The sequence below is a fragment of the Egretta garzetta genome, unplaced genomic scaffold (genome assembly GCF_000687185.1).
Source record: "Egretta garzetta isolate BGI_Z169 unplaced genomic scaffold, ASM68718v1 scaffold133, whole genome shotgun sequence".
In the NCBI taxonomy this organism is placed as follows: domain Eukaryota; kingdom Metazoa; phylum Chordata; class Aves; order Pelecaniformes; family Ardeidae; genus Egretta; species Egretta garzetta.
In genome coordinates this window covers 1,186,036-1,213,523 of record NW_009259111.1, presented here as the reverse complement: position 1 = coordinate 1,213,523, position 27,488 = coordinate 1,186,036, and the positions used below count along the sequence as shown (strand labels likewise).

Genomic DNA, 27,488 nt, shown 5'->3' with positions numbered 1-27,488 from the left:
TCTTTGTTTTATAACAACAGCTCTGCACTCCTGGGTTTTTTCCCCACACTTACTAATGACATGATAGGTTTTTAGTAATAAAATCTGTTGTTGCTGCCTTCAATCTTTTTATAGTTCTCTCTGTGTGTCAGAACTCTCAAAGATGAGGGACTAATTTACTGGACTGGCCAAAACAGAGTTTGTGCAGGTGCTGTGCACTGATAAAGGAATTCCTACAACTTGGAGACTGCAGACCTATAAGAGTATAAGAACCATTACACTGGACCAGACTCAGAATCTTGCCTCCAACAGCAGCTACCTGTAAAGACTTAAAGCAGCGTATGAATAAGAAGAGAGCGTATTTATCCAATCCCATCCCTCTAAGTTTGCACCCAGTAGTCAGTCTGGAAAACATCAGCATCTGTGAAGTGGCTGACAAAGCATATCTATCAAAGGTCCTGTTCTTCATTAAATGATATGGTTGCCAAATTGTTGTTAGATCCTCACAGCTCATTTTGTCCTTGCTTTCCACATTCATGCTCCTGTGTTGGAAACTTTGTGAGCTCTTCAGTAATGGAGTTAGCATAGTTCAGGAAAGAAAATAGGCTATGGACAGGAACAATGTGCAGTAGGAGGAGAATGTATGCCGATAAGGTCTGTGACAGTGGCTGACTTGAAGTTATTGAAAGCTGATTTCTTACCTTTAAACCTGTCATCTGAGTCACTCTCACTCTCACTGTTCTCATCTGCAGAGGAGGTAGAGGAGGGATCAGTTAATGCAAAACTAAAGCAAATATAAATTTGGTTTATTGTGGTGAAACTGGGAAAAATCACATCTCTCACTGAGCCTTGTGATCCATGCATGCTCTTTCCTCAGTTTTAAAACATCTTCAAATAAACAGTTTGAATGAGTCCTTAGATTGTGCTTTCCTTGGATTAAGTTTCAATTTTGCTTGAAAACAAGAGCTTCGTTTTGATGAAAGTGCAAAATTCATTCTCCATTACAGCAACTGGTTGCACTAAACCCCCATCTATGCTAAGCTACAGAGGTAAATGTGCCATTTGGTAAATGGATTTTAACCCTTCCACTTCTTTTTCAGACTTCAATTTTTTTGAGGAAAAAAAAAAGTTATGCACCATTTGAGAAGTCAAAGAAAGCCTTATGAGCTTTGTCTGCCTGGGCAACATTTTCAATCACCAGAACTCACCAAACTGAGTAAAAGTAACACGCAAAAGTAACTTTATGACAAGATATATTTCTGAGGTGTACTCGCATTAAGCTCTATTGTGCTCCTACTACAAAGATGGCCTGAATTTCTTTTTGGCTCCTGCTTTTCCTGAAGCAGTCTAAAGCTCAGTGTTTGTTACGTTCACATGCCAGGAAAAAGCATGAATCAATTACAAGGTCAAAACTGTGAATTTTGGATAAAACTTAGAGATGCAAATTACTCAAAAAGTGAACTAAAGAAGCAGCTGGATAAATTTAGCTGATCATGGGATTAATAGGATAGACGATGCTGAGAATCTCCGTTATTTTTAGCTCATCCCCATTTTCTCCTCTTGCAAACACATAGTTATCATTGTTATGGAAGAAAGTTCTAAACAAAGCAGAGCCCAGCACAGATGTGGAGGAAAGAAGGGAATCTGTTAATCCTGTAACATTCAAATGGATTCACTGAACCGTGATGCTTGTGTCATACCTCGCAGGGATGCTGTCTCAATATTGGACATAGAAAGTTTCTTCAATCGTTTTTTTCCTCTTTTTGCACTATAGATGGAATTGATTCTTTGGACAAGCTGCAAAATAAGAAAACAAGGAATCAGTAAGACCAAACACTTTTTCTGACAGGAGACGTTTAATTAATCTATCCAATCTGTGGTCTAATTTGACCACAGATATTAGGCCAGCTGAACCCCGCAAAGCCTTTACTATTTTAAAGTGCATTTCTTATCTCTCTTATTTTGAATCCCATTTGTTTGAATCACTTATTTTGAATCTCACTCCTTTACCTATGTACATATTTTTAAAAACAATTAAGTAACTCAGAAACCTTATTTGTAATAAAAGCACAATGAGCCTGAGGGCTCAAAGGTAGCTGTTATCCTCTACCACCTCATTCCTCTCTATGCTACGGTTTCTCTCTTCACTTGCATTGTCTAATTAACAGTAATCCATTAGCCACATCCAACTTTGCCAAACTCTCATTAAGATAATATTCTTATTTTGAATATAAGAGTAACATGTGTGTTAGCATCCCTCTGAACTGAGATTTTAGTGTGTTCAAATAAGCACAGAAGGAGATGGCCCTAACTTTTTACAGCCTTTTCAGGTAGAGAGTGACCCAGCTGCTTTGAAGCTATATCGTAACAGCTGAGGATCTGGCCCATATGAACTTCTTCCCCTGCCTTCCAACTCACACTGAACTTGCCTTACTTCAGAGGCACTGTACCTACTGTCTCCAATCTTATCCTTATCTACAAAAGTATTTTCAAGTGAGCTACTAATACTGGCTTTAACCAGCACTAGCCAGAATTTTAACTCCTGGTAATCATCTTTATGACTTCCCTCAGGAGGGCTAATGAAGACAACAACTGTCTATCCAAAAAAATCTGAGATGATGGAAAATATTAATGAGATAACTTGTGGTTAGTAACTTCAACAAGAGGTTGGGATTACTAAGAATTCATAATTAGACAGGATATTATAATTTCTGGAGAGCCATAAATACATAGCAGTTAATCTTCATAATGGTTTTAGGAGTCAGGAATAGTATACTTCATGCCATAGCAGCATTACTCATAGAACTATAATACTATTTGCAAAAGCTGTTTTACCTCAGAGAGAAATAAACTCAGTGAGAGAAACTAATTCCCTGTAGACACAGTAGAAAGTCAGTAACAGAGCACAGTCTGGAACAAGGACTCAAGCAACCCCTCCAACAGAGGAATGGGGTCTGGCCCAGAACAGACAGTTTGAAGTGTTAAAATCCTCCCTTGTTCTCCTGATTGAAGCAGCGCTAGGGATTTTGCCTGTACACACTGACTGAGCCATGTGCAACCCACCAGCGAGGAGAGGCTGCAACTTTTCTGCTCATGGCCATGTGCCTGGCTCTGCCTGCTGGGGACCTGCACCACACCACAGCAGAGCCAGCAGGCTGAAATCCTGCCCAGCGTCAGCATGTGTGCTGGCCCAGAAACTCCTGCGCCTAAGCATTAAACAAGGCATCAGGAACCAGGAGTGAGGGGCCTTGCTGGGATTTTTCACTCCCCTTGCTGTGCTGCTTGGCACTTTGTCTGCTTGTGATACTTCACCAGGGGTAAAGTACCTGCACTGTGGTGAGGAAAGCCCAGATGTATAAAGAATTTGGATATTGCTTCTCACAAAGCACCACTGGGAGTGGTACAGAACAGGAGTTTCTCAGGTTCGAGTTTCTCCCTCTAATAACTAACTTTTTCTCAAAGAAAACTGAGATTCTCCAGTAATGGGTGATTCTAGAAGCTAGAGTGGTCAAAAATAGAAATTATCACATTTATGATAAAACTATGAACATCCATATGCTGAAAACATAATTTCATATAAGGAGAATGTCTGTCCCTTAAATCCAAAACAAAACAAAAAGATAGTTGGCTACAAAACTAACAGCCAAGCTTTCCAAGTTTTACTCAAAACCAAGTAGTAAGCTGCTCTGTAAATTACTCTGCAGCTTCCTTGACAGATGCGTGCTCATTTGTGCAGTAAGGTAGTATATTCCAAGAGAGTACGAATATAGAAAATATTAAGGGCATAGGATTAATTTCCTCTTTTTTCCTTGTTTCCTGCTTAGACAGAATTTCAGACTAATTGACAGGAACATAAAGATCCTGCTCTACTCACAGTACTTACAGCCATGTACTTTAAAATACTCTCTTTAATAAGAATAGGAAAGAGCTCAGTGTACAGTAAAAATTAACTTTGTTCACAAGCCAAAAATAAATATATTGGCAGTTCCCCCCCCCCCTTGCTATTGTACTAGAAAAGGTTTGTTGGGGTTTTTTGTTATTGTTTGGTAGCTTAGGGCTTTTTTCACATCCCATTTTGAATTGGAAAACTCTTTGAATATGGAAAATTAATTTTCACTTCGAGTCCACCAAGACAACAGGGTTATCACGATAGGATAGGTTGTGAGCAAATAAAGGGAAACATATTAAGCCAACAGTAGTTATTTTCCTGAAACCAGGAAAAAAATGATGGGGAAAACCACCACTTCGGATGCTGCTGCATGTTATAAATAATAATTGCTTGGCCATCACCCATTCAAAATCATGAAGTTAGGTACACAACAATGCTCTGGCCCACAGAGCTTAAAGAAAAGCGTGGAAAACAGAAATGGCTTAAAATCAGCTCTGTGCCAAGATGGCAATCAGATGTTTGCTACTCTTGGACCAGGGCAGAGTTACCCTCTTCTAAGGAAGGGATTTTCACAGTACAGCTGTAACTTAAAAAGGAGTATGTCAAGGCACCTGCGAGTTACCGTTTCTGTTTTGATCTCAATTTTCCTTCAGGGTACAAAAAGAGCTTTCAATAATGGCTAACGGCTGGATAGATATTTGCAAGGTCTTGCAGACGGGTGATCTATCTTCAGCATAAGCCTGATCACCCTGCCAGTACCTTTGGGATCCTCCTGGCCCGCCGTGTAGACAGCAGCTCGCTTGTGGTACTCAGGCTGTCCTCATTGAGGCCGGAAGGGGAGGAGGGGATGCCAAGCTGAGCCAGCAGCAGCATGTCATCGTGGCTGTGCCGCTTGGGCAGCCGTGGTAAGCGGTGGCTCTTCCTCTCTGACCAGTTCCCGATGCGCAGAGACTGGCTGCTGGGCTTCGAAGGTAGCTGCAAGAACAAGAACAGCTTGAGCTCTTCCCCCCCACACCTACACTTAGTGCAGAAGCAGCTCTTTGAGAGTAAGCGAGCAGTGGCTACACAGGGACATCATGCCAGCAGAGCCCCTGCTCTGCGGGATATGCACAGAGAAAGGGTTTAAGGTCAAAAAGAAGAGACAGGGGTCAATATCTGAGACTTTAAAATTCAAAGAAAACAATAGTACTTTTGGCTTTGGTGCATTTCCATGCACCCACATCACATCAACTATATGAGCCTAACTTAAAGTCTTGGCTGACATCAGAACACTGACCCCATGGGCCTGATCCATCTCTTTCACTTCCAGCAGTGAAAATCAAGAGCAATTACACTGAAGTTGCTATTTTATCCTAGAGAAAGAAAGTAGGAAATCAAGCCTGCTATATTTCCATGGCATTCAGATGGTTTAAAACCTTCTATTGTGCAGAGGCACGGTTACAGCTTTGTCCTGCATTCCCAAAGAATTCCCTTCATAACATGAAACTTACCATTGCAGAGGGAAGGGAAAATCTCACTGACAGGATTCAGCACCAAGTAGCAGCTATCTTTAAAACAACTGGGGCTCTTTTGGAGCAGTCCTTCAAGCAGCTCTGCCCAGCTCTCAGGAAGGTTAATTGGCAGGCTGTCAAGGCTGGGTCCCTGCCTTCTCCTCCCAAATACAAACACTGTAAGAAGCTTAACCAGCACGTTTAGGAAAAAGTACTATTATGTCAAACAGCTGTCAGTTGGCATTTGCTAATATTCTATTAGCAGCATTACGAGCTATAAACCCACAGTAATAAGCGTCCCATTTGTTCTACTTGGGAGCTTACCTATTACAGCGCCATGCTACCTGGGATTAAGCAGAGCTGTTTCCGTATGCATGCGCTGTGCATCACAAAATCAGTCTCATCAATAAAACATTCTTTTTATGTCTGATGACTTCAAAAACTGAAAATAACGAACGGGAAAGGAGAAGACACAGTAGGACTCAAAATGACCACAAGCCAATGTTTCTGAGGTCTCTGCTTACCACAGGTTAGCATGCCAGGAAAATCTGCAGCAGTCTATACTTTAATGAAAGGAATTCTTTTTGGAGATGACTGTTGAAAGGCTGCTGACCTTGTGATCTCTTCCATCTTATTTATCATCATCCATGACCAAAAAGTCATGATGCTAATCCAGCTATGCTGGAAAAAGTGGGTGATAAATCGTTGCCAAAGCTGCCATTCTTCAGGAAAATGAGACTTTTCTATTTCTGGTTATTGGAGAATTACCCAGGCCCATAGCTGACCTGCTCTTAGTGTCTCTTTGCTTGATATATCAGCACAATGACAGCGCAATTACGGCAGGACTGACTCCTGGCAGGAAACTCTGGGCAGCACTTCAAAAAGAAGCTACCAGAATAAAGATAGCCAGATACCAAAGAGTACTTATTTACTGAGCAACTTTACAGAAGTCATTTTCATCTGTATATTTTTTGGTCACCCTGTGCAAAACAGAGAACAGCAGACAGTATCTTACTATGGACCTATATGGTTCTTACCCTAATGGTACACCCTGTTGGATCCTCTAGATGCTACACAATTCCTGTTAACATACACACAGCCAAAAACAGTTGTTATGCATAGTATGTCTCTCACTACAAGGTTATCCTTGTGGCTGCAGTTTCTGTTTCTCCTTACTCTCCCTTATTGCTACTTGCCACTTGTTCCCTTTTCAGTAGGTTTGCTGGAAACACTCCTGTTTTCCAAATGACATGCTGGGTGCACACTAAGAATCTGGTGACAGTTCTTTTGTCTCTTGGACCATGATGCTCACACGCTCACAAAATAGGTGAAAGAAAACATATTCAGTTTTGTTCTAGGTCTCTCTACAAGACAAAAATGTAAATTGTTGTGACCTCTTTTTCAACCGAAAATTTTCTGTTGATTCAGCGCAAACCACAAAATTCCTTTAAAAGGCATTTTGAATTTCAAAATTAAGTATGTGACGAAATTTCTATTTTTCCTTGTGAATACAATGATCCCATAAACAACAAAGCAACCTGGCATTTCATAGCAGTCACAAAAAAGACTGCTTTGGAAAATACACCACAAAATGGAAAGTCTGCAGAGCTCCTGGCCTTTTACTTTATCCTGTAAACACAACATATACAGGCTTGTTAAATGCAGCCACTCATGTTTTTCTGATTATTTTATTATTCATTTTTTTTTTGGGGGGGGGGGGGGGGGGACGGGGCATAAAATATGCCATACTACGTTCTTCACATGAGCAAAGTTACAATAGACCTCAAGTAACAATACCTGGGCAAGATTAAGCAGATGACTTTTCCCCTCCTGCCCCTACTAAAAGCCCAGCAGCAAATGCAGAGGCAATTCACAAAGAGGTGCAGCCATACAAATAATTTAGGGCCAGATTCAGCTCACAAACAGCCAGTGGAAGGATTCTGCTTAAACTCATCCGGCCGTAGCCAGCACAAAGAGCCATCAGCTTCTGCAGCACAGCGCTGAGAAGCTGAGCTACGGCTGACAAGAGCATTCCCAGCAACGATTTATGCATTTGAGCGCACTCTTTTTCCAGATACTCTCTATCATTCGGTACGGCTGCTCTTCCTCCTGTGCTGTGGTTGGTTTTCTTGCAGAAGTTTTAAATAAGCTTCGAGCACAGAAAGACGGGCGCCGTCGTGCTGTTACCTGGGGAGGTGATGTGTATTTCCTGTCCTGCGGCGTCCACATCCTGTGCAAAGAATCTAGGGAATTCTCGGAGAACTGGTGGGATTTTCGGCCCGCGTGACGGCCTTTCAGCTCCACATCCTCATACGGATTTTCCTTGGGTGACTCGCCTTCACATTTTTTTTTTTTTTTTTTAAGAAAAGAAAAACAGACAGGAATGTAAAGTTAAAAAAAAAAAAAAATCATGTGAACCAAGTGAAAGGCTTTCAGAAAAGCTCCTCAGCTTTCAGCATGACTCATCCCTCTAGCTGCAGCTGAAAGTATTTGGAGGAGAACTTGGCTATGAGGTCGACAAGTTTCTTTGGGGTTTTTTTTGTGTCTTTTTTTTCTTTTAATAAAACGCAAAGATTTCACAAGACATGCTTCTGAGCATCCACAGCTGTGGAAAATTTATTGATATATAAAAGCTAAAGCACATAACTACTTTAAAGTGTATCAGTAGATTTTATAAATCTATAGCAGCCACTCACAGGGTGAAATGAATAGCAATAAATAAGTGTTCTCAATATACCACCCTTACACACATAAGACAACTTTTATTTGATGCTACCTTCACTTTTCCCCTGAGAGAAGGCAAAGAAAGAATAAACACTTCAGCTCAGTGGTGCCAAGAGAGAAGACTGAAAAATGTAAAAGATGAGGGAAGAATTTGCCCTAACCAGACTGCATCCTCAAAGTGTTCTTTAAAGCACATTCTGCCTTCTAATTAAGCAGCCATTCATTTCAATTTATGTAACATTAATATCACCCAGAAGGAAACTCATCCTGCCAGTGATACATAGAGACTTGAACAGTTAATCACTAAATATGACATAAATGAAAAATGCATCAAAAAGCAGGCTGCAATCTTTGAATGTTTAGCATTTGAAAACCAGAACCAAAATTTATAGTCCAGATTTAAGTGAGAGCCAATACCCTTCAGCAGACTAAGGGCCCGTGGAATAACCCACCACTTTCTCAAAACTTCTGAACTCACTAAACCTCTCAGTGAACTAAGAAGCATAAAGGTGAATGAGTGCCACCAGTAAAATGAGCATTTTGTATCCATTTATTCAAACAGTTCATAATCAGCAACTGGTTTAGAACTTCAGGTTTTTCAAACACAGGGTCCTTCCAGTTTCCCAACCATCTTACACAGAAAATCACCCACAAAAAAGTGCTCTACTTCAATTCAAGACTTGACTTTGCAGAAACTTGAAACATGCAGGAAGTTCAAAGCTTTTGAACCGACTTGCTTTTGGTTTCATATCTAAAGGTGACTCTAAATCTCATGCGTTTAGTACAATATATATTGCAATACAAGCTACTAAATATAAGAAATTCAGATTTCACTACGTACATATCAATTAAGAATTGAAAACAGAAAGCTATAGCATGGTTTATTATTCACATTATTACAGAAAACAGTCACCACTTTTACAGAGATGACAATTGAGGCATAGGTATTTTCATTGACAGCAAGGCCTGGATGAATACCCAGTTCATTTGACTACCAGGGGGGTTTTGTTCTAGACAGAATATTACATTTCCTCATTGTACAAAAGCAAACAAAAGTAGTTTGTGCTATCTACTTTACTGTTAAGCCTGGAAGCATGAGACTGCTTGATTCATCAACTGTAGCGAGAAGAGCCTTTGCTTAGCAAGTTCACAGATTCACAATACAAGCAAAAATGCAGTTTTGCTTCAGCAGTGCATCATACTAAGATTTCTAGTCAAATATAAGCACAAGAGTGAATGTTTTAGCTTTGTTTTAATTAGAAGCCTGAATGACTGCTGCTCTTGAAGGATGTTTGAATTGGCAATCACAGCTTATTATTTCATCCAGAGGGAATCTGATTCTAGAGGCTGCACCATCATCACAGTCAATCCGCATGCTACATGGCAAGATCTTCAGGTGCGTGGGGTGCTTAGAAGAAAGACCTTTGTGTTAATACAATGAACAAAATAAGTCTTCAGCAGCAAATATTCCTATAAAAAATTAAAGCTACAAATGATCTGTGAGGTCTACGGAATTGATTGATTCCTTCTGTAGGAAGTAAAATAAGTAGATATTGCACACTAATTCTGTTACTTGTAAACTCTAGAGCTCTCAATATGATAATCATAACAACAATAAATGGTCAACTTTGCAAAACGTTGTTGCTTATTCACAGCTAATCTGACTGTACTAACATAATAAAATTTCTTGTAAACCCAAGTCAAGTATAGGTCAAGCAAGCATTTTAGAATGGATTAACATATTTCAAACTACCCGTGTACATTAGACATTGCTTAAACATATGCTTCCTTGTGAAAACGAATGTTATTACATTCGTCTGCATATTATCCAAACTCCTAAAAAACAATCCCATCAGTTGAAAAGAAACCTTTTTTTAAAATATAAAGCATTTTAAAGTTTTAGGGTGATTCTCTTTACGAGACACAATGTAAAACAGAATTGCTTGAACCCAGTTAAACTCAGCATTACTAATGTTGACCTAAAATATTAAGTATAGAAACAGGCCCAGAGAAATCTTGGATGGGATGAGAGGGAGGAGCAAGAAACCATGAGCAAAGGCTGCTTTTCTGACTCAGATTCTCTACCAAAAGAAAACTCGTGCCAAATTCCTCTTCAGTGTAATGTGGAGGTCAGTGGAGACACCACAGGGATTTTAACCCTTTCCCTAGAGCTGCAAGAGTTTCTTCTGCAAGAGTTTCTTCAGCTGACTGGCTTGCTGTTCAAGAACACTTGCTTCTTATATTTTTCTTATTTGCTTAAAAATCAAATTATTTCAGGGGTTTGTTTTGATTTGGGTTTTTTTTTTCATTTTGAAATGATGCCTTGAGACCAAATACGCCTCACCTGTTCTTCCCTACCAAATCTCTGATAATGAAATAGTCAGAGCAATCTGAAACAACCTGGTTTTGCTGATTTGGCATTTGAACCCAGGATTTGGCTGAACCAGTGAACCAAGAGAGACAATTTATTTGTCTAGATCTTCAGTAATTTTCAAACCTTAGACAAACACCATGTTTTAGTATATATGTTCTCCCTGGTGGATGAGACCAAAAGACCAGATATGCAAAAAGAGCACTAGGCAAGGCAGACAGACTGGTTTCTGGGTGCCAAGAGTAGGAAGGACAAGTGACAAGAAACCCAAGAGGGCAAGCAAGCTAAAAGATGCGTGAGGGTACTCTGAGCTGCCTTAGAGCAGCATTTAACCCTATCAATCTGCACTGTGACTCCCTTCCACGGGAGAAATACCTGGAAACTGATGGCCACCAGCAGATGGGGGTCCCACGCCGGAGGGAGGCTCTGGGGAAGGGCTGCAGTGGCGGCTGCTACTGTTGCTGCAGCGCAAAAATGAGGAAAGCTTCCATATAGCTGGGCTGGCTCAGAGGTTTGCAGCTTTGATCTCTGCATTTCTCCTCAACACCATCACTTCCCAAGTCCCAAGACCCAGGCGAGGAATGTTCACAATCTGCAAGCTGCATTGCTTTTGCATTCATTTGGATTTGATGCAAAAGGAAAACACATTTACAATGAAAGAGCAAGGAAATATCCTTGCCCCCTCCATATGGATGTCTCTATTGGAAGCCAAAAGGAGAAACATTATGCAGTATAGAGGCCAGGCTTGTCTTAACGAGGCTGATCCAACTGCCTCACGAGGCAACAGCAGACTATCACTGACTTCAAAGGAAGCTGAATCAGATCCCCAGAATGCATATGGTCACATGAAATAGCAAGCCTTTGGCAAATAATGATTCTAATCACCATGCCTGCTTCCAGTTCCCTTTATAAGCATATTTTTTTTCAAGTTTCCCATTCTCTTGAATTCTACGTACCGAACTGAATAACCAGTGATCTCTAGAAAAGTCCTGAGGAATGCAGTGCCTTGAGCTTAAGCATCGATGAGTTTCCTCCAGCAGTTGCAATTCCTCACTCCGTGAGGCTGACGCCGGCAAGTCAGCCCCACTGAGTCCTGAGGCAGCACACAACGTTCCTCTGCTCAGCCTCTCACACGTGGCAAATGGGAAGCAGAGGCAGACTCAGCAAGTCCGTCTCACACTGGGAAAGGAGTGAAAAGTAAGGCTGAGGGGAAAAAAAACACAGTCAGACACTTCTCTATAAATGGCAGAAAGCAGGGAAATGCATCATTTCTTTCTAGATGGGAGAAGTAATTATCAGAGGAATGAAGTGATTCACTGAGTGCTGATTGTAACTCCTGCCTTTCACACCACCAGGAAGCAAGAAGAATAGACGACCAGGTATTTTGGGTGCCTAAATTAGGAGCTAGCACTCGCAGAGGAGATACGGTCTCCAGAGGGTGATGCTGAATGCCCAATCTAAGAACCTACCACCTTCTTTGCTGGCTACATAGAAAGCCCAGGCCCCTGAGCTGAGTTAGAGTTAGCACCTCACAAATGACAAAGTACGTATTTGCTGCATCATGCTACAGCATGTGCACAAAATATAGGGCAATGAATATATTTTACTTTATAATGAACTGGGAGATAAAAGCTTGAGCTGCCATCCCAGAAGAGACTTGAGAAAAAGCAGCATGTACCTCCAGAGGCAAGGAGCTGGAAATAGTGGCAATAAATGGGCAGGAAAAGAGGTCCAGGTAGGCAAAACGAGGACTGAATAGCAGACAAGTAGAAGTACCCAAGGCAGCAGCCTGCAAGAACTTCTGGCACTTGTGGCACCTATCCCCCCAAACCTTTTGCAGTGTTTCTGTACCAACAGGCACAACATGAACTCCTTTCCACACATAATCCCTCTGAATGCACCTACAAATTCTTGAACTACCCTTTTTGCCCTCTGTCCGTGACCTCCATTCAGTTGTAGATATAGCCCAATCCATCCAGCTCACACACATTTGGTGCACACAAGCCCTTGCAGAAGATTAAGATAAAATACAACTGGGCAAGAAAGAAGCAAGCAGAGAAGGGTGGCTGGGGAATTCTGCTTTTGCTGCCATTGAAGAGGAAGCAATGGGAATGAACGTCTCAGTGCAAAGCACTGCATGAGGGAACAGCGCAGGATTCACTGCTGTGCAGCCTTACAGCTCCCCAGCATCTCTGGGCACTCCAGTCCAAAGAACTGCTCAGTGGTGAGAATCCAGGTGCAATCTGTGTATGCATTACTCATTTTACTCATAAAATTACACAAACGCGGATTCACACCGCCGGTGCTGGAGGAAAACTCAGCCAGTGGGATGTTTACGAGCATGTTCAGATCAAATGAATGAAAACCACAAAATCTCCACACTCTCATAAACTATCTGAGCTTAGATCTTTAGTGCATAGATGAGCTCTTTCAACATCAGAGAAGCTGCAACTGTGCATCTCATCTGAGGAATTTAGTCCAGGAACCTATAGAAAGAACAACTATTTCTATATCAAATTACAGCTAAGACACATTACAGCTGCTTTAAAAAGCTATTGCTGAACAGTACTAAGTTACAGACCACTACCTGCTTATAACCCTACCACCCAGTGTATCAGCTCAGTACCACATTGTTGGAAAAGTAGTAGAGCATCTGCAACATGCAGAGTGATGAGCCTAAAATGCGATTGGGCTTTTGAGCCCTGGTCCATGGAGTTTGTAGGCAACAGCCCGTGCTTTTTAAACTTTCCCAGTTTTGCTTTGCCTTGCAATAAGCAGAAGAAATACTGCAGATCCTTTCAGCTCCCTGCTATCTCTGCAGGGACTGCAAGAGCTGAGTTGTAATCATAATGAAGCATCAGATGGAGAAGAATAAACATGGTTGATAAATGAATAAAAAATTTCACCCCCAAAAAATCATCCATTTAACATTCCGTCCAAAATCATGTGTAATGGAAACATCTGATGAGCAACTGTTAGCACAGTAGAGCATCAGCATGCCTAAACTGCTTGCACTTCTCAGACGTTTAACCCTGCTGACTTCAACACAGTCTCTGTGAATTTAAACTAGGATTTGGGAAAGCAGCCTCATAGCCATTTTACTCACTGTTTTACTAACCTGCAGCATTGACTAGAAAACCAGGCAATAAAGCCGACAAAGACTGTCAAGAGAAGCTGTAGTGGATGGTGTAGCTGTGAGACAGACTCCACAGAGAAAAATGGGGATCTAAATAAAGCATGAAATAATTATCAAAAATAACTGAAATCCATGTATCCCAACGTAGCAACAAAGCAGCAGGCTGATCATCAATAGGATCAGACAGATGGAGTATTTGGCCTTTATTTGACAGGCCCATATGGATATTGTTTGATTTAGTATGCTCTGGCTGCCATTACCCTACACTGTCTATTATTAAAATTGCCACTATTACACTTCTCCAAAAACTCACATGCTTTTTACATTGTGAGAGGCTGACTGGGGGCGTGGAAGAAGACAGGAACATATGTTTCCCTGGTCACTGCCTGCACCATCATTTTGTATCAATCCTAGCTCTGTCTTTGACTAACAACTATCCAGAGACCTCCTGGTAAGGGTCTGACTAAAAACCCAAAATGTTTTCAGAGAAGCAACTAGCACAGCACTGCTGGCAGAGGTGTAATCTCTCCAAGTTTGCTTCAGCATCATAGCAGCCCAGCAATTCCAGTTTCTCCCAGATTTGTACAACCCTTTTGATGTGAGATGATAATATGACAGACAATAATGTGATACGAAAGCACAACAGGCAGTAATGTGGCATGTGATGATGGGATTTTACTGGAAAGATCAGCTCGCTGTCTTTCTAACCTTTTTCCACATTTACTGGAAGAACTTTGCAAATGTTCTAATTTGAAAGCAATGTCAAGCTGGAAGCTCTTCCAACTGGACCTCAGTCATAATTTCTGCAGCTCTTGGCACACACAGTGGAGGATTCAGTAAAACAGCTAAATCATCCCATTTGCTACATGACATGCACCATGTCCAATTTACATCAGAATTCAAAACAACTAAGCGGTTTAGGAGAGACAAGGTGCCTTACCAGGAGGGGTAAAGGGAATGAAATGCTTTTCTGGACTCCAGAGGTAAGGTTAAGCTACTGACACTCCCCCCACACTGAGGATCTTGCTTGCAGGTCCACACCTGCCTATTTTAAGGGCTCAGGCACCCACCTGGGTTAGGCTGCCCTGACACTCCACTTAGTAATGCTGATTTGAGACATATTGCTCCATTCTCCTCTCTCATGAGTTCTGATGTATTGGGAAATAGCCTAGACACCCAGCTTCATCTATTCTCATCTCTCTGGAAAAGACTGTACTTACCCTAAGTACAGCTACAGCCTGGCTCTCACTAATTTCAAGGAGAGATGGCAACACCAAAAGAAGGACATTTTGCTCCCTGAGTGATTTACCTGAAACCTGTATAGAAGAATTATGCAGATATGATTTTACTCAAAAAAAAAAAAAAAAAAAAAAAAAAAAAGACATTTTCTAGGCCCGGTTTGGGGCTTTATAATGATTTATTTTTCACTCCACTCTCTTATGTGAAGAAGGCCCATGATGCAAACCCAGAGCTAGTTGTCCTGTTATAGTGCAGAAATAAACAAGAAGCTGATTCTCCCCAAACTGAAGTGAGATACTCAACTTGACAGAGGAAAACAGCTAAACAATTGCATATAACTACATTGTTGCACTTTTCAGTCACTTTGGGTGTCAGCTGTAACAAGGTTCAGTTACATACCTCCAGAAGTACAGTGATTAAGTTGCTATCATCAGTCTTACTCTTTTTAAGGTGCAAAAAATACTTGTCAAGAGCAGTATCCAGCTATTGAGAAGGCTCAAAGTCTCCTAGAGGTGACACTGAGCAGGTCCAGAGAGTAGAAGGGTGCATAAGAAACCCTCCCCTGGAGGGACAGCTGCCCCTGGGACCGATGGATTGCAGGACGCTCCCAACGGGAGCCCACGAGCAAGATCCCATTCAGAAATTCATCCTGATTTTAGAGATCCCACAGCAATGTTTCTGGCTCATTGCTTTACCTTCTAGATTGCTTCAGCTCTAGCTGTCAAAGCAGACTCAGTAGCTGTCAGCAGCTGCTTCTCCTTCAGCTGTCTCAATTCTGCTGCTTGTCTCCTTTTCTCGCTTTTCCACCTCCAGACAGATTTCCCATGCAATTTAACTATCACCTTTTATTTAAAGCTGATCTGAAATTATCTGACTCTGCTGACTGCGAGGTTCACAGACTCCAGAAGAGCACTCTGATTGGCTTTGTCAATTACTTCTCAACAAACAAATACAACCAGAGATGGGCCTTAACCCAAGCTCTGCCTCTGAACTTTTATTTCTGAGCTGGGAAGAAGCCTGTAACCCCATCAAAAATGTGTGACTGACTCTAGTCTCCTCAAGGGACCACAGAGAAACTGTGATGTGGAGATAGGGAGAAATGAGGAGAAGATGGAACTGAGTTCCAAGGCAAGCTTTCAAGCTGGCCTCTACCACCACAGGCAATATCAAAACCCCAGAGCACAGGGGCTTGTGCTCTTTTAGATCCAGAACTCAGCTGCTGAATCCCAGCTTTAAAATAAAAACATTTCAACTTTTAACTTTGCATAGTAACTGTGGCATTGCTTGGAGGAAAGATTTTTTTCACAGGAATTTGTGCCAGTTGCCTGAACCACACACTTTTGACTACCCTTCTCTTCCCCAGGTTATCTGTCCCTCTAACAGCTAATCCATCTGCCCAGGGTCACATTCCAACTACCGGAGTCTCCTTGAGAAGAGCATTTCCCTCAGTCAGTGGGTATTTGATGGACTCCATCTTCCACAGTATATTCTAAAATGTTAGCTGAAAAAATACCTGCATTTAATGAACAAAGGAGCCCCAATGCTGCTGACTATATCAACCACAAGGCCTAGTGATACACAGCACTGGGACCTGCCACAAGCAGCTCTAGCAAGTTTTGGCACTGATAGCTATCACGCCTTTGGCCACCTAACATCTGGGATAGACCAGGCTTGGCTATATGTAACTGGCATATGCTGGTATCCCTGGACTTTGTGTTCCTAAAGACTTTGCTGCCAGTGAAACACCAAAACTTCCCTAGGGAAGTAGCAGACACTTATGTTCCTCCTCACAGGAATGTGGTGGAGAGGAATAAATTAAAAGAATTATTTCAGCCCTGGAGCAATTCCGGCAGATCTATGCACGGCAAAAGGCCTAGCAGGAAGCCTGCCAACCAATGCAGAGGAAGGGCTAATGTTGCCCCAAACTGGCGGGCACACACCAATGCATGTGGCCAAGCCACATGAGTTTGTTCACTGCAACCCAGCTCGGTGACCACTCAAAGGGGCTCTGGCCACAAAGTCAAGCCAGTCTTGTCCAAAAGAAAAGTACAGACTAATCCCATCTGGGGACTCTAAGAGAGGTTAATTCATTAGCTTTGTCTTTCATGTTAGTTAACAGAGTTCTAAGAGTGCATTGGACCACTGCAATTTAGCGAGCAGGCACAAGTCTTGCATGTGAACCAGTCAGATAGAACGGGAACCTTACTGCGGCAAGACCTCTCTGCAGTAATGCGTGTGGCCGGAATAAACCCATTCTTACACAAACTGCTCTTCTCAATGCACCAGTAAGAGACTACACCCATTAGAAGACTAATCACCTGATACTTATACACCTGGCCTACAGCTGAATAGTCCACCTATGACTTCAAAAACAGCAGAGGAGCAAAAAATCATGTTAAGTCACAGATCTTCAGGGAGGAAAAGCATTTTAATCACTTTAATTCTTCTTGGGGAAAAAAAATGTTTTGAATGAGGGCCAGGCAGCTACAAGAGCAAATGGCTCTTGCTTGGACAGGGTAAATGGAGTTGTGCAACATCAAATTAAACATTTGCAATCCACGATGCAACATGCACAGCCCAGCTGAGCAATGGGTCCCCTATATATCTAGGTAGTGTCGTCTTAGAGGAAATTTCCACCTGTTCTACTGTGTCCAGCACTCTGAGGAGTTACAAACAGAGTAAGAAGACTTGGCTTATCAAAGATTTCTTCCACTACATTTAATTTCTGAACTGAGTGCAATTTCTCTTGCAAACACAAACTATAATTTATATGGTTTTACTAGATTTTCTCAAGCTAAACTTAATATTGTGCCCTTAACCTTGCCTTCATTTTACTCATTCAACTTTTTTTGGTGATGATAACAAGTGCTTTCTTCTAGATGTCAGATGAAAAATGCCTCAGAGACACCAGACCTTAAATAACAATATTCAAATATCTCAACTGCATTTAGGGGAACAGACTGGAAAACTGAAACCCTGTGGTACATATGACAGGTAATACTGTTGTCCACAAACACAGCAGAAGCAACGGTCTCAGACATCTCCTAATACTATGATAGTTTCTTGAATTTGCAGAAAAGCCAAGCATGGTTTCCCCAACTGGATTCATAAAGCCACATCAATTTTGGTCTGATTAAAGACTCATTCAAAACCACAAGAAGCAAAACAATGTTAAGTTTACTATTACTGCCACATTCCTGTGAGTGCTAGTACAGAAGATGAATGAAGACCACATGGTTCCTCACACATGGAATACAGCTCTGATTAATATTAGGAATGTGCACCCCTTTATACAACTGCTTCTTCATTAATGCAGAATGGATTGTTATGTTCCAACCTAATACCTCTCTTGAACTTAACATGCAGATATTTCATCTATTAAAGTGTACAAAAATATTACAAAATTAAAGAAAGTGTACAGTTCATGATGTCACTGGATTTCAAAGTACAATTTTTTTTTTTTTTTTTTTTTTTTTTTTTTTTTTTTTTTTTTTTTTTTTTTTTTTTTTTTAAAGTCAGCTCTCAACATAAACTAGCCATAGCAGTTCATCACTGTCCTGGTCATTAAAGAAACCAACAGTGTAAGGGCACCAGGAGAAAGACAAAGCTTTAGTGTGCAAATGCATCACATGAGGGGGTCATGTAGCAACCCAAAATCCAATTACTCCAGCCCTAGCACTTACGTGCTTAGAAGCTGTATTTTGATCATTGCACTAGTCTGAATTAGACCACTCAGTACCCCACACAATATCTTTTAGATACCTAACATTAAACAAGCTTTTTAGAAGATACTCCCTGATAATTCACAACTTATCCACAGCTCTCCTCTGCTTTCCAGTGAGGGAGAGATGTCCTGCTGAGGGGAACCAGGCCAGGGGATGCGGTGACAGACAGGAGAGCTGGGCTTCTGTCCTGGGGGACCCTCAGCAAACTGAAGGAATTGCTCAACAGGAACTTCGGGAAGTTCAGGAAAGACAAATATGTGGGTCAGAATGACCCTGCAACAGTACATGCAGTACATGGGGCAAGGAAAGCCAACCACGCCTTGGCCTGCATTAGCAAGAGTGTGGCTAGCAAGTCACGGGAAGTGGTAATTCCCCTCTATTTGGCCCTTGCAAGGCTGCATCTGGAGTAGTCACAGTACCAGAAAGACTTCAACAGACTGGAGAAAGTCTAGAGCAAGGCTACTAAGATGGTTGAGGGCTGGAGCATACAACATAAATGAGAAAAGGCTGAGGGAACTGGGACTATTTACCCTAGAGAAGCCTAGTAGGGAACCCAGCTACTGTCTTCCACTGCCTAGAAAGGATAATGGAAAAGGTGGAGCCAGACGCTTCTTGGAGATGCACAGTTAAAGGATGAGACAACGGTCACAAATAGCAACAAGGAGAATTCTGACTGGGTAGAAAGAAAAATTCCTTTACAATGATATCAAGAGAAAATTCTTGATGGTGGAGGTTAAGCAGTGGAACAGGCTACACAGAGAGGTAGTGGAACCATCCTCCTAAAATATTTTGAAAACTCAACCAGATGTAGCCCTGAGCAACCTGATCTAACTTTGAAACTAGCCCTGCTTTGAGCAGAGGCTGGACCAGCTGACTCCAGAGTCCCTTCCAACCATTTTTTTTATGATTCTGTCTCACAGTAGAGTGCTTAGAGCATTGCTCAAGATTCAGAGCCTTGTTTCCTTGTGTTCTAACACTTACTTGCATTAAAAGTTTTAATTCTATGGGAGAGTGGGACATGACACTTTATTAAGTTTACAACTACAGTTACAATGTTTTAACTACCTACAAGCTTTTAAGTGAAGCAGGAGATTCAACCAGGTATAGACAAAAAAATCACCACCACCTCTAGGGCAACTGTTTGCAAAGAAAACCCAAAGCAGCAGTGACAGAGTCCTCTATAGCTCTGAAGCAGATGTAAATCTATAAAAAAACCCTCACTCTTACAGACACCTGGTTTGTATGAGTGCAAGAAGTGCTACTTAGAGTCTGGGGTCTAGCACTACTGGTATAAATTATGCAGATGTGATACACAAAAATACGATAGTTTATTTAAAGCCGGAGATCAAACTACTTTGGCTTGTCTTTAATCATGCTTGACAGTTTATAAGAACTACACTGATTTGGTATTCCCCCCACACTGCCTGTATTGAATGAAGTGCTTTGGAAAGAGGTTGTTAAAAAGCAGTATAAAACAATGAAGTCCTGTGTTTGTCCACAGATCTGAAATTTTGCATTCTCTTCCCACTGCCCTGCCAAAATGCCCAAATTATAAACTGCAGGGAGCTGGCTTATAGTTCCCATGAGTAGGAAGAGCCCATTATGATTTTATTTTACTGAACCCAAGATTTCTTCTCATTTGAAAAAAGCTTCTTACCAGTCCTGCACATTTTCTTTTGATATTTAACAAACCAAAGCAAGGAAAAGAAGCATTACCATCTAACATCTGGCAGCACATTGACAGGTCCTGAGCAAAGATGAGCACTGTAATTAATGCACGACACATTTTAAAGTGTGAATTGCATGGTGGTCTGACTGTTCGTGAAGCTGATGATCATATAAGGACACTCTCCACACACACACCCCCAACTTTTTAGTATCTACATAAGCTCTCATTTTTATTAACAGACACAGAACTTCAGCTTTTTTTTTTTTTGTATTGTGAAAGCATTTTTTTGAATGGCATAGAGGGAGAGTACAGCTGAAAATGGAAAGAGTAAACTCCTGTTTTCACTGAGGCTGACAAGCCAGAGACAGAATTTGGGTATATGGACAAAGAGCCCCAATCTGCAATTTGTAGCCACTGTTCCTTGCTCTATCAGCTGATATGACTTAAGAAGATTTTTGTTCTATTGTCCTTCTTTGCCCTTCAAACATTTGTAGACAGAATTAGAGTGCCCCTGGTCCTCCTTTTTACCAGACTAAACAAGCCCAGCTTGTCAGTGTCTCTTCAGAGGACATGTGCTCTAGGGCCGCCGACTATCTTGGTAGCCCTCCAGTTTTCAGAAGATAAAGATTCATTGTCCAAAGTAAAATGAAGTACCCTTGTATCTGTTGTAATAATACAACACTGAAAGAGTTAAAAACAATGCAGATATTCATCACTTGTGTGGAAAATCTGTTCTCTGAAGGGCTGCCCAATTTTCTGTAATTATAACAACTTTTTTGATGTTAAAAGAATGTATGCATAGGCCATACATTTCCTTCTAAGACCAAAAGAAACATGTTTTTCTTGTGAAGCTTAATCAAAACAGTGTTTTTGTTGCACATTCCCGATGGCTGCATAGCTAAAGGAAATTAATTTTTCTTTAACCAGCAACTGGGACTTAGAGGAGACCAGGAACAGTGCTACAAACAACTGCTTTGGGGCAGTCCATGCAGGAGTCCTGAAAAGCTTGGGCTGTCCACACAAGGCCTGTGAGGTTAATCTTGCTATTCAATAGTTCTGTAAACACCATCTCAAGTTCAGTTCTTTACATTTTTACACCACCCAAGGCATCAAGCCAAAGCCTTGATAAAAAGAATTATTTGGTTCTTGAAAAGCACGGCAAAAAGCTGACCAAACAGGCTGTTTCCAATACCACCAGATGAAGTCAGAAGGAATCAAGACCTTTTGCGTGCAGCCTGAGAGCTGTTTGCACTGATGCACCAAACCCATTTAGCCTCTGTTTAATCTCTCTTTACTGACAGCACTGAACGTTCTTGCACAGGGCATATGTTCAACAATATGTCTGACTACAACTGCTCAACATCCCTGTGAGCCCATGTACTGCAGCAGGTTCTTACCTACGATGTCTTCATAAGCATTTTCTTCTAAAGTGCTCTTGGATCCAAATTTATGCTGGCTCTCAGTCCCATTTTCAGTTGGGGAGGGAGGGTACAGGGATTGCAGACTTGAGGCATCCTCAAACTCAAAGGATTTTCTAAAGTTAAGAAAGGTAAGTAATTAGTAACTAGAATGCAAAATTACTCACTTAGCTGAGCATTTGTTTGCTAAGAAAAATATATAAAACAGCCAACAAAAAAAAAAAATAATAATCACACATCATGCTTCAAGGACTAACTTTTAGAGGACCTCAAGTCTGGTACTCACAGCCGTCTTTAGTATAGCAATTTGTGACACTTTTATGAGGTTGGAAGTATTGTTATCACCAATATGCAGACAGGGAGAAAATACCACAAAAGTACGTGATATTTTTCAAAGGTTACAGAGTAAATTAGCAGCACAGTCCTCAGATTAGAAATTGCTTTGCTTTTGCCAGGGGCCCCAGAAACATGTGGCCATCTCTCCTCAAGAAAACAACATTTCTCTGGAACGCGTTCCTCCACCGGTTGCTCTGGGAGACATAGCCCTTAGTTTGAAAACACTCACATGTCTTGAACCTCCAGATAAGTTCCCACATAAAGGTCAGTGTACAAATGCCAGAGGCAGGCTTGTGTGAAAGTCAGCCGTTTCCCTTGCACGCCCTGCATCAAGCACTGGCAGCAAAGGACAAAGCATGGAAGAAGTCAAGGCGCTCCAGGGTAGACGAGCAGCCCAGGCTCATGGCTGGGGGCCTGAAGGTTCAGGCTTTCTGGCAGGAAGGTGAGGGGCAGTTAGGTCAGATGAACCCATACAACTTGTCTCCCACTCAAAGGAGACCTGATTCACCGCCTCTCACCCCACACCTGACCCAGTGCTGCCGAGCAGCTCTGGGTGAAGAGGAGCCCCAAGCCCTCCCCATTCTCCAGTTTTACTCAGCACTTGTTCTTGGAGGCAATACCTATGCTGAAGTTGGGAGGTGCAAGGTTTTCATTGCCAGCTGTACAGGGGCTAACATTCATTTGATTGATTTAGTGATGAGGATGAAATGGTGTGAAAAATGGCCTCACAGGATGGAGTGTAATTCCTGGGGTGCTGTAAGGCTTGCAGAGACTGTGCTGATGGCCATACTTCACTCACTGATACCCAAAGTAGATGAACAGTAAATGACCCTGCCATCAACCCCCTTTCCTCTTCTCCCCAGCTGGAGTGAAACATATGTTGACAGCATATCCATATGGCAGTGGCAGAGTCTCATGAGACATATTTCAGCCTGATAACTGGCTCAGGAGTATCCCTACAGGCAATACAGTGACTATCGCACAGACACCGCATTTGACAAGAGCGTTTCCTATCTGTCTGCTGGAGCAGACTTACGGGTCTGGGGCAGGCTTAGGAGCCCCCTCTCTCTCTCCTTTCCCTAACCTTAAGAATATCCAGGTCTGTGTTATGCACATCAGGATCATGGCAGAAACAAGGCAAGCATTTCAGATCCAGACATCTGCTCCTCCACACCTACTGGCAGTTACAGAAAATGCTTAGGCACTGAAGACATACCTGTCTACGAAATGAGACTTTCTAAAGCAGTTAAATATCCAACTCTTGCAGATTTCAAAGCAACACTACAATGCAGGGACACTGCACAGGACCACAGGAATGGTTCTGCAGACCAGCACTCAGCTGTGGTCCGTCTGTCCCAAGCCTGTCCCGTAACGCTCTCCTCCTGCACTGTGTCTGTGCCAGAGGATCTCCAATTGCTAGGGAACATCCAGCTCACATCAATCTGAAGTGTAGAAGCTACCATGGGCACCAGGTCCTCTGAATACAGACTGGCTGTACACTAGCAGGCAAATATGAGAGACTTCATACATTTTATTATAATGTTGAATTAGCCACCACAATGAAAGCCAGTGCTGTCAACCAAAATATCAGAAGAATAAATATCCACAGTCCATTCTCACGATGTTCCAGTGAGTGCAAACCACACGCGTGTTCAATCTGCAACACACAGTTACAAGCTGTTGACATAATGAATTATCTCTGTTCTCAAAAAGGGAATAGTTTAGAGACTGAGATTTCAATAACTAATATTAACAAAATACTGGCATTCTTAGATGACTTGTATGGTCTCAAGCTCTTTGTAAATGTTCGAATCCCCTTACTGTAACTAAAGGAAAGACAATAGCAAAGACAATAAAGTTAAGACTTTATAAAGGATTTCCACCCAGCCTTGAAGTCACTCAGCAAACCTGCGATGTTGGGACATTGATTTAAACTTGCTTAGATCATCATTCATCAGAGATAAGTCCAGAGAAATCACTGAACTACAGCAAAGCTGTTACAGGCAAATGGAAACCCACCCCGTAGGACATCAAACTGATTTGCAAGAATCATCAGGCACACATAACAACACTGTCAATCCTACAACTTATACTCCACTAATAACAACTTAAATGGATAAATATTGCTTTTGTTTCGGGCTTGTGCCTACTAGCCCCACCCAGGATTGGGGCTCCGTTGCTGAACTGTGCTGTTGTCTTAAGTCTGCTATGACAGGGGACTGAACCTGCAAGCATGAACTATACCTCTTCTTGAAAAAAGTTTCAAAACTTCATCTCACAAACTCATTGTAACAAAATACTGTGGTTCTCAGGTGACTTGTACGGTCTCAAACTCAGTGTGAGCGTGTACTCTGAGACTGAATTTGATCACTGAGCCACAGGTCACAAGGTGATTCTGCACAAGAATAATCTCCTACTATTGATTCCTCTCTGCCACCCACCACACAGACCATTTTACCACTTGCCCCTTAACTTTCCAATAAAGGCTATCATTTATAGCAGAGCATTCAAAAATCATTGTTTATCTTCTGTACATTGGAAATGCTCTGCTGAACAAAATGAGGTCAGCTTTATTTCACAGATTCTTGCTAAAATCTAGATTTACTTCCTCTAACTGAGATTATTGCCAGAACTCAAAGATAAGCACTACTAATCAGAGCTTGGCTTTCCACATTTCCCCCCGCCTTTCTCAGAGAAACAACGCACATCAGCAGAGCTGTTTGATGCATTTCAGAAGCAGGTGTCTCTTGAAAGTAAAGAACAGAATCTGAAGGCTCCTCTTCTCCTTTTCCTGCCTCAGCATACTTCAGGTCAGGTTGTGCTGACATAAACTTTTAATTAATTGAGCCAACATCAAGCACCAGCAACTGAATTGATAGCGTGCATTTGAGATGTTGTTCAGCAGTTACTTGCAAAGCTCGTCACTAAATACCAAGAGCGTGGTGTTGTATCCTACACATGCACAGACAGGTGAACTTGTTAAAAATGCCGTACTTTGAATGCTTAACACCAACTATGCCTACAATTTTCTAAACAGCGAGCAGAATGAGTTGCACCATTTCCAAAAACTCAAGGGGAATCATGTAATTAAAATAAGCCAAGCTCCACAGACTGCCGGGGAAACGTAGCCATATACTCTGCTCACCATTAACTCAGGAAGGATACAAAGGCCCTCCCGTGCTAAAGCATTTTTCTCAGCATTAATTCTCTACAGTGGACACACAGCTATTGATAATAATTTAGGACAACATTTCTAAGCACTGAATTAAATAAAATCATCAACATTGGATAAAACAGACACAGCTGCTGTGGTAACAAGCTTTGGAAACACAAATCCTCTGCAGGCATGTTTTGCAGTGAACAGACAGACAGGACTATGACAGGTCAGCTATGGTTCTACTACAAAAGGATAATGAAATTATGCCCCTTTAAAAATCTCAGCTAATGGCTTATGTGCCAAAATCAGCGTGATAACCTTTAGCACACATGACCTAGAACCTTTTTCAGGGATCGAGGAATGCAGGTTGGAGAACTCGAAAAACTGTAGCCACATAAAGGTAGCATACCAGTGCATCCTATCAGTGCAGTCCAGAGGAAAAACCACTTGTCTTGCACACAATTCCTAGCATTTCTTAGGTCAAAAGCATTGCATTAGAGGGAGAGTGTAAAATATTGTTACTAAATAATACAACACACTTATTTGTCTGAAGATCGAGCACAAGACATTTCCTTGGATTTTACCTATTCTGGGATTTTCTGTGAAAGCGCGACTCTTTCTTCTGCCTTCTGGTCACGGGGGGTGCAGGGGTGGATGGGAGGGGAGGAGGAGCAGCAGCTGTAGGAGATGGAGGTAGGCCATTGCTTGGTTTACTTTTGTGATTTTTGTCTGCTTCATATTCAAAGGTGCGTTTGGGCTTGGGGACAGGATTCACCGCGGTGTTAGCCGGGCTTTCGAGGAGCATTTTAGGGCCAGCCAAGTTTGCAGTAACCCCCTGCTTTGTCTTACTGCTTTTCTCAGCCTCAGTAGGTGTTTCTGGTTCGCTCCCCAAGATAACACTCCCTCCTTTGCTATCACTTAGGGTTTCGCTCAGTCCCTCCACAGTACTCAGAGTCACAGATTTTTTCCTTCCTTTGTCAACACTGTAACAGCTACTTGGTAACTGGGGGAGGCCTCTGCCAGGCTGCTCTTTCAGTGCCTGCTCAATCTTCTGTATTCTGTTGAGCACAGCAGAGGACTCTTTCCTCACGTGGCCCTTGAGGAAAGCAGCAGCAGGAGGCTCGCTCCTGCCTGGTCTCTTTTCGAACCGATGGCAGGAATCCCTGTCCAGAAGTTCCTCTTCCTCTGTTTCTGGGTAAGAGCACTCAGAAAATGTTCGGCTCATCCTTCTGAGCCCTTTGAAATCGAACGTCTTCTCGCTGCAGGGAGAGGTCAGCACACTGGGGCAGCTCTCACTGCCCGACCTCTCTCCAGCGTCCCTCTTGTCCGCACATGCACCTGTCCTGGGGGATGGCTCCCGGCGGCACTCCCATTCTGTGATCTTCTGCCTGATGTCCAGCGCCTGGGAGCGGACACTCGCCCTGCTGAGGGAGAGGTTCCTCAAGTTGGTGGCAGTGCCCAAGGACAGAGTGCTCCGGGCGAGTGGATGGCTCCCTATTGCTTCCCCATCTTGAGTCTCCTTTGGACTCTCCTTTTGGTCCTCAGCCTTGAAGACAGACAGCCTTTTATCCAAAGCACCCACACTGACAGCTTTGAGAGGGTGGCTCGGGGAGTCGGTGTCTGATGGGCTTGTGGAGGTGCTTCGCAGCGTGGACGTGCGGCTGCTCCAGTCCTTGAGGCGCAGTCTGGAGTTGGAGACTTTGGAGAGACGAGTAGAGCGACAAGAGTCCTCGCTATCGCTGAGGGGGTAGGCTGGGCTTCTTCGCGGGGACAAAAGAGGCGGTGGAGAGACTGACTGACACCTAGAAGCAGAAAGAAATAAAAAATCAAGTCCTTGGGGAAACTAGAGTTATTTGCCAAATTTCTTCTGGCTGTAGGTAAAGCAGAGGATGTCTGCACGCTGCAAAACTACCCCAAAGCACCACTAAGACACCAAATACCATTCAGCCACAAAGTCAGGGGCAGGGGGCAGCAGTGATTAACTGATGCCAGTGGTGAGCTGATGAGCAGAGTATTCAGCACGTCCAAATCCAGTTTTCCAAGCTTCTTGAATTTAAAGACAGCTGAGATTATCACAGCAAACCATTGCCTTGAATGCATCTACCATCTCCAACAGAATAGCTCCCTGGCCTCACAGATTAAGGATTCCCTCTGCAGGAAAAGGGAATTGTCAGGGAGAAGAAGGGAGAAGATTCCCACTGCAACAAAAATGGGAAAGGTTGACCAACAAGGAGCATGGTTTAGTTATTGGTCGCAGTGAGCAAACCAATTTAAAAAGCTGTCAGTTTTGATCTGAAGCAAAATACCTCTGTGGTCAGCTGCCGCAGTATTTCAAATCCCCAACGTATACAGTAA

At 42.3% G+C, this 27,488-nt stretch overlaps 1 protein-coding gene across 1 annotated transcript in view; it reads right to left on the bottom strand.

The window, feature by feature from the left end:
• The window catches only part of DENND2B (DENN domain containing 2B), a gene marked incomplete at its 3' end in the record, with an annotated part of 73,240 nt that extends 46,867 nt beyond the window's left edge, over positions 1-26,373 (bottom strand). Inside the window, exons 1-6 of the mRNA XM_035891029.1 lie at positions 25,718-26,373; positions 21,620-21,756; positions 7,546-7,694; positions 4,628-4,843; positions 1,680-1,776; positions 681-725 (exon numbers count right to left, since the gene is read on the bottom strand). Of these exons, the coding sequence (XP_035746922.1) occupies positions 681-725; positions 1,680-1,776; positions 4,628-4,843; positions 7,546-7,694; positions 21,620-21,756; positions 25,718-26,358 (1,285 nt within the window). The remainder of the gene's footprint in view (positions 1-680; positions 726-1,679; positions 1,777-4,627; positions 4,844-7,545; positions 7,695-21,619; positions 21,757-25,717) is intronic.
• Positions 26,374-27,488: the final 1,115 nt, after the last annotated feature.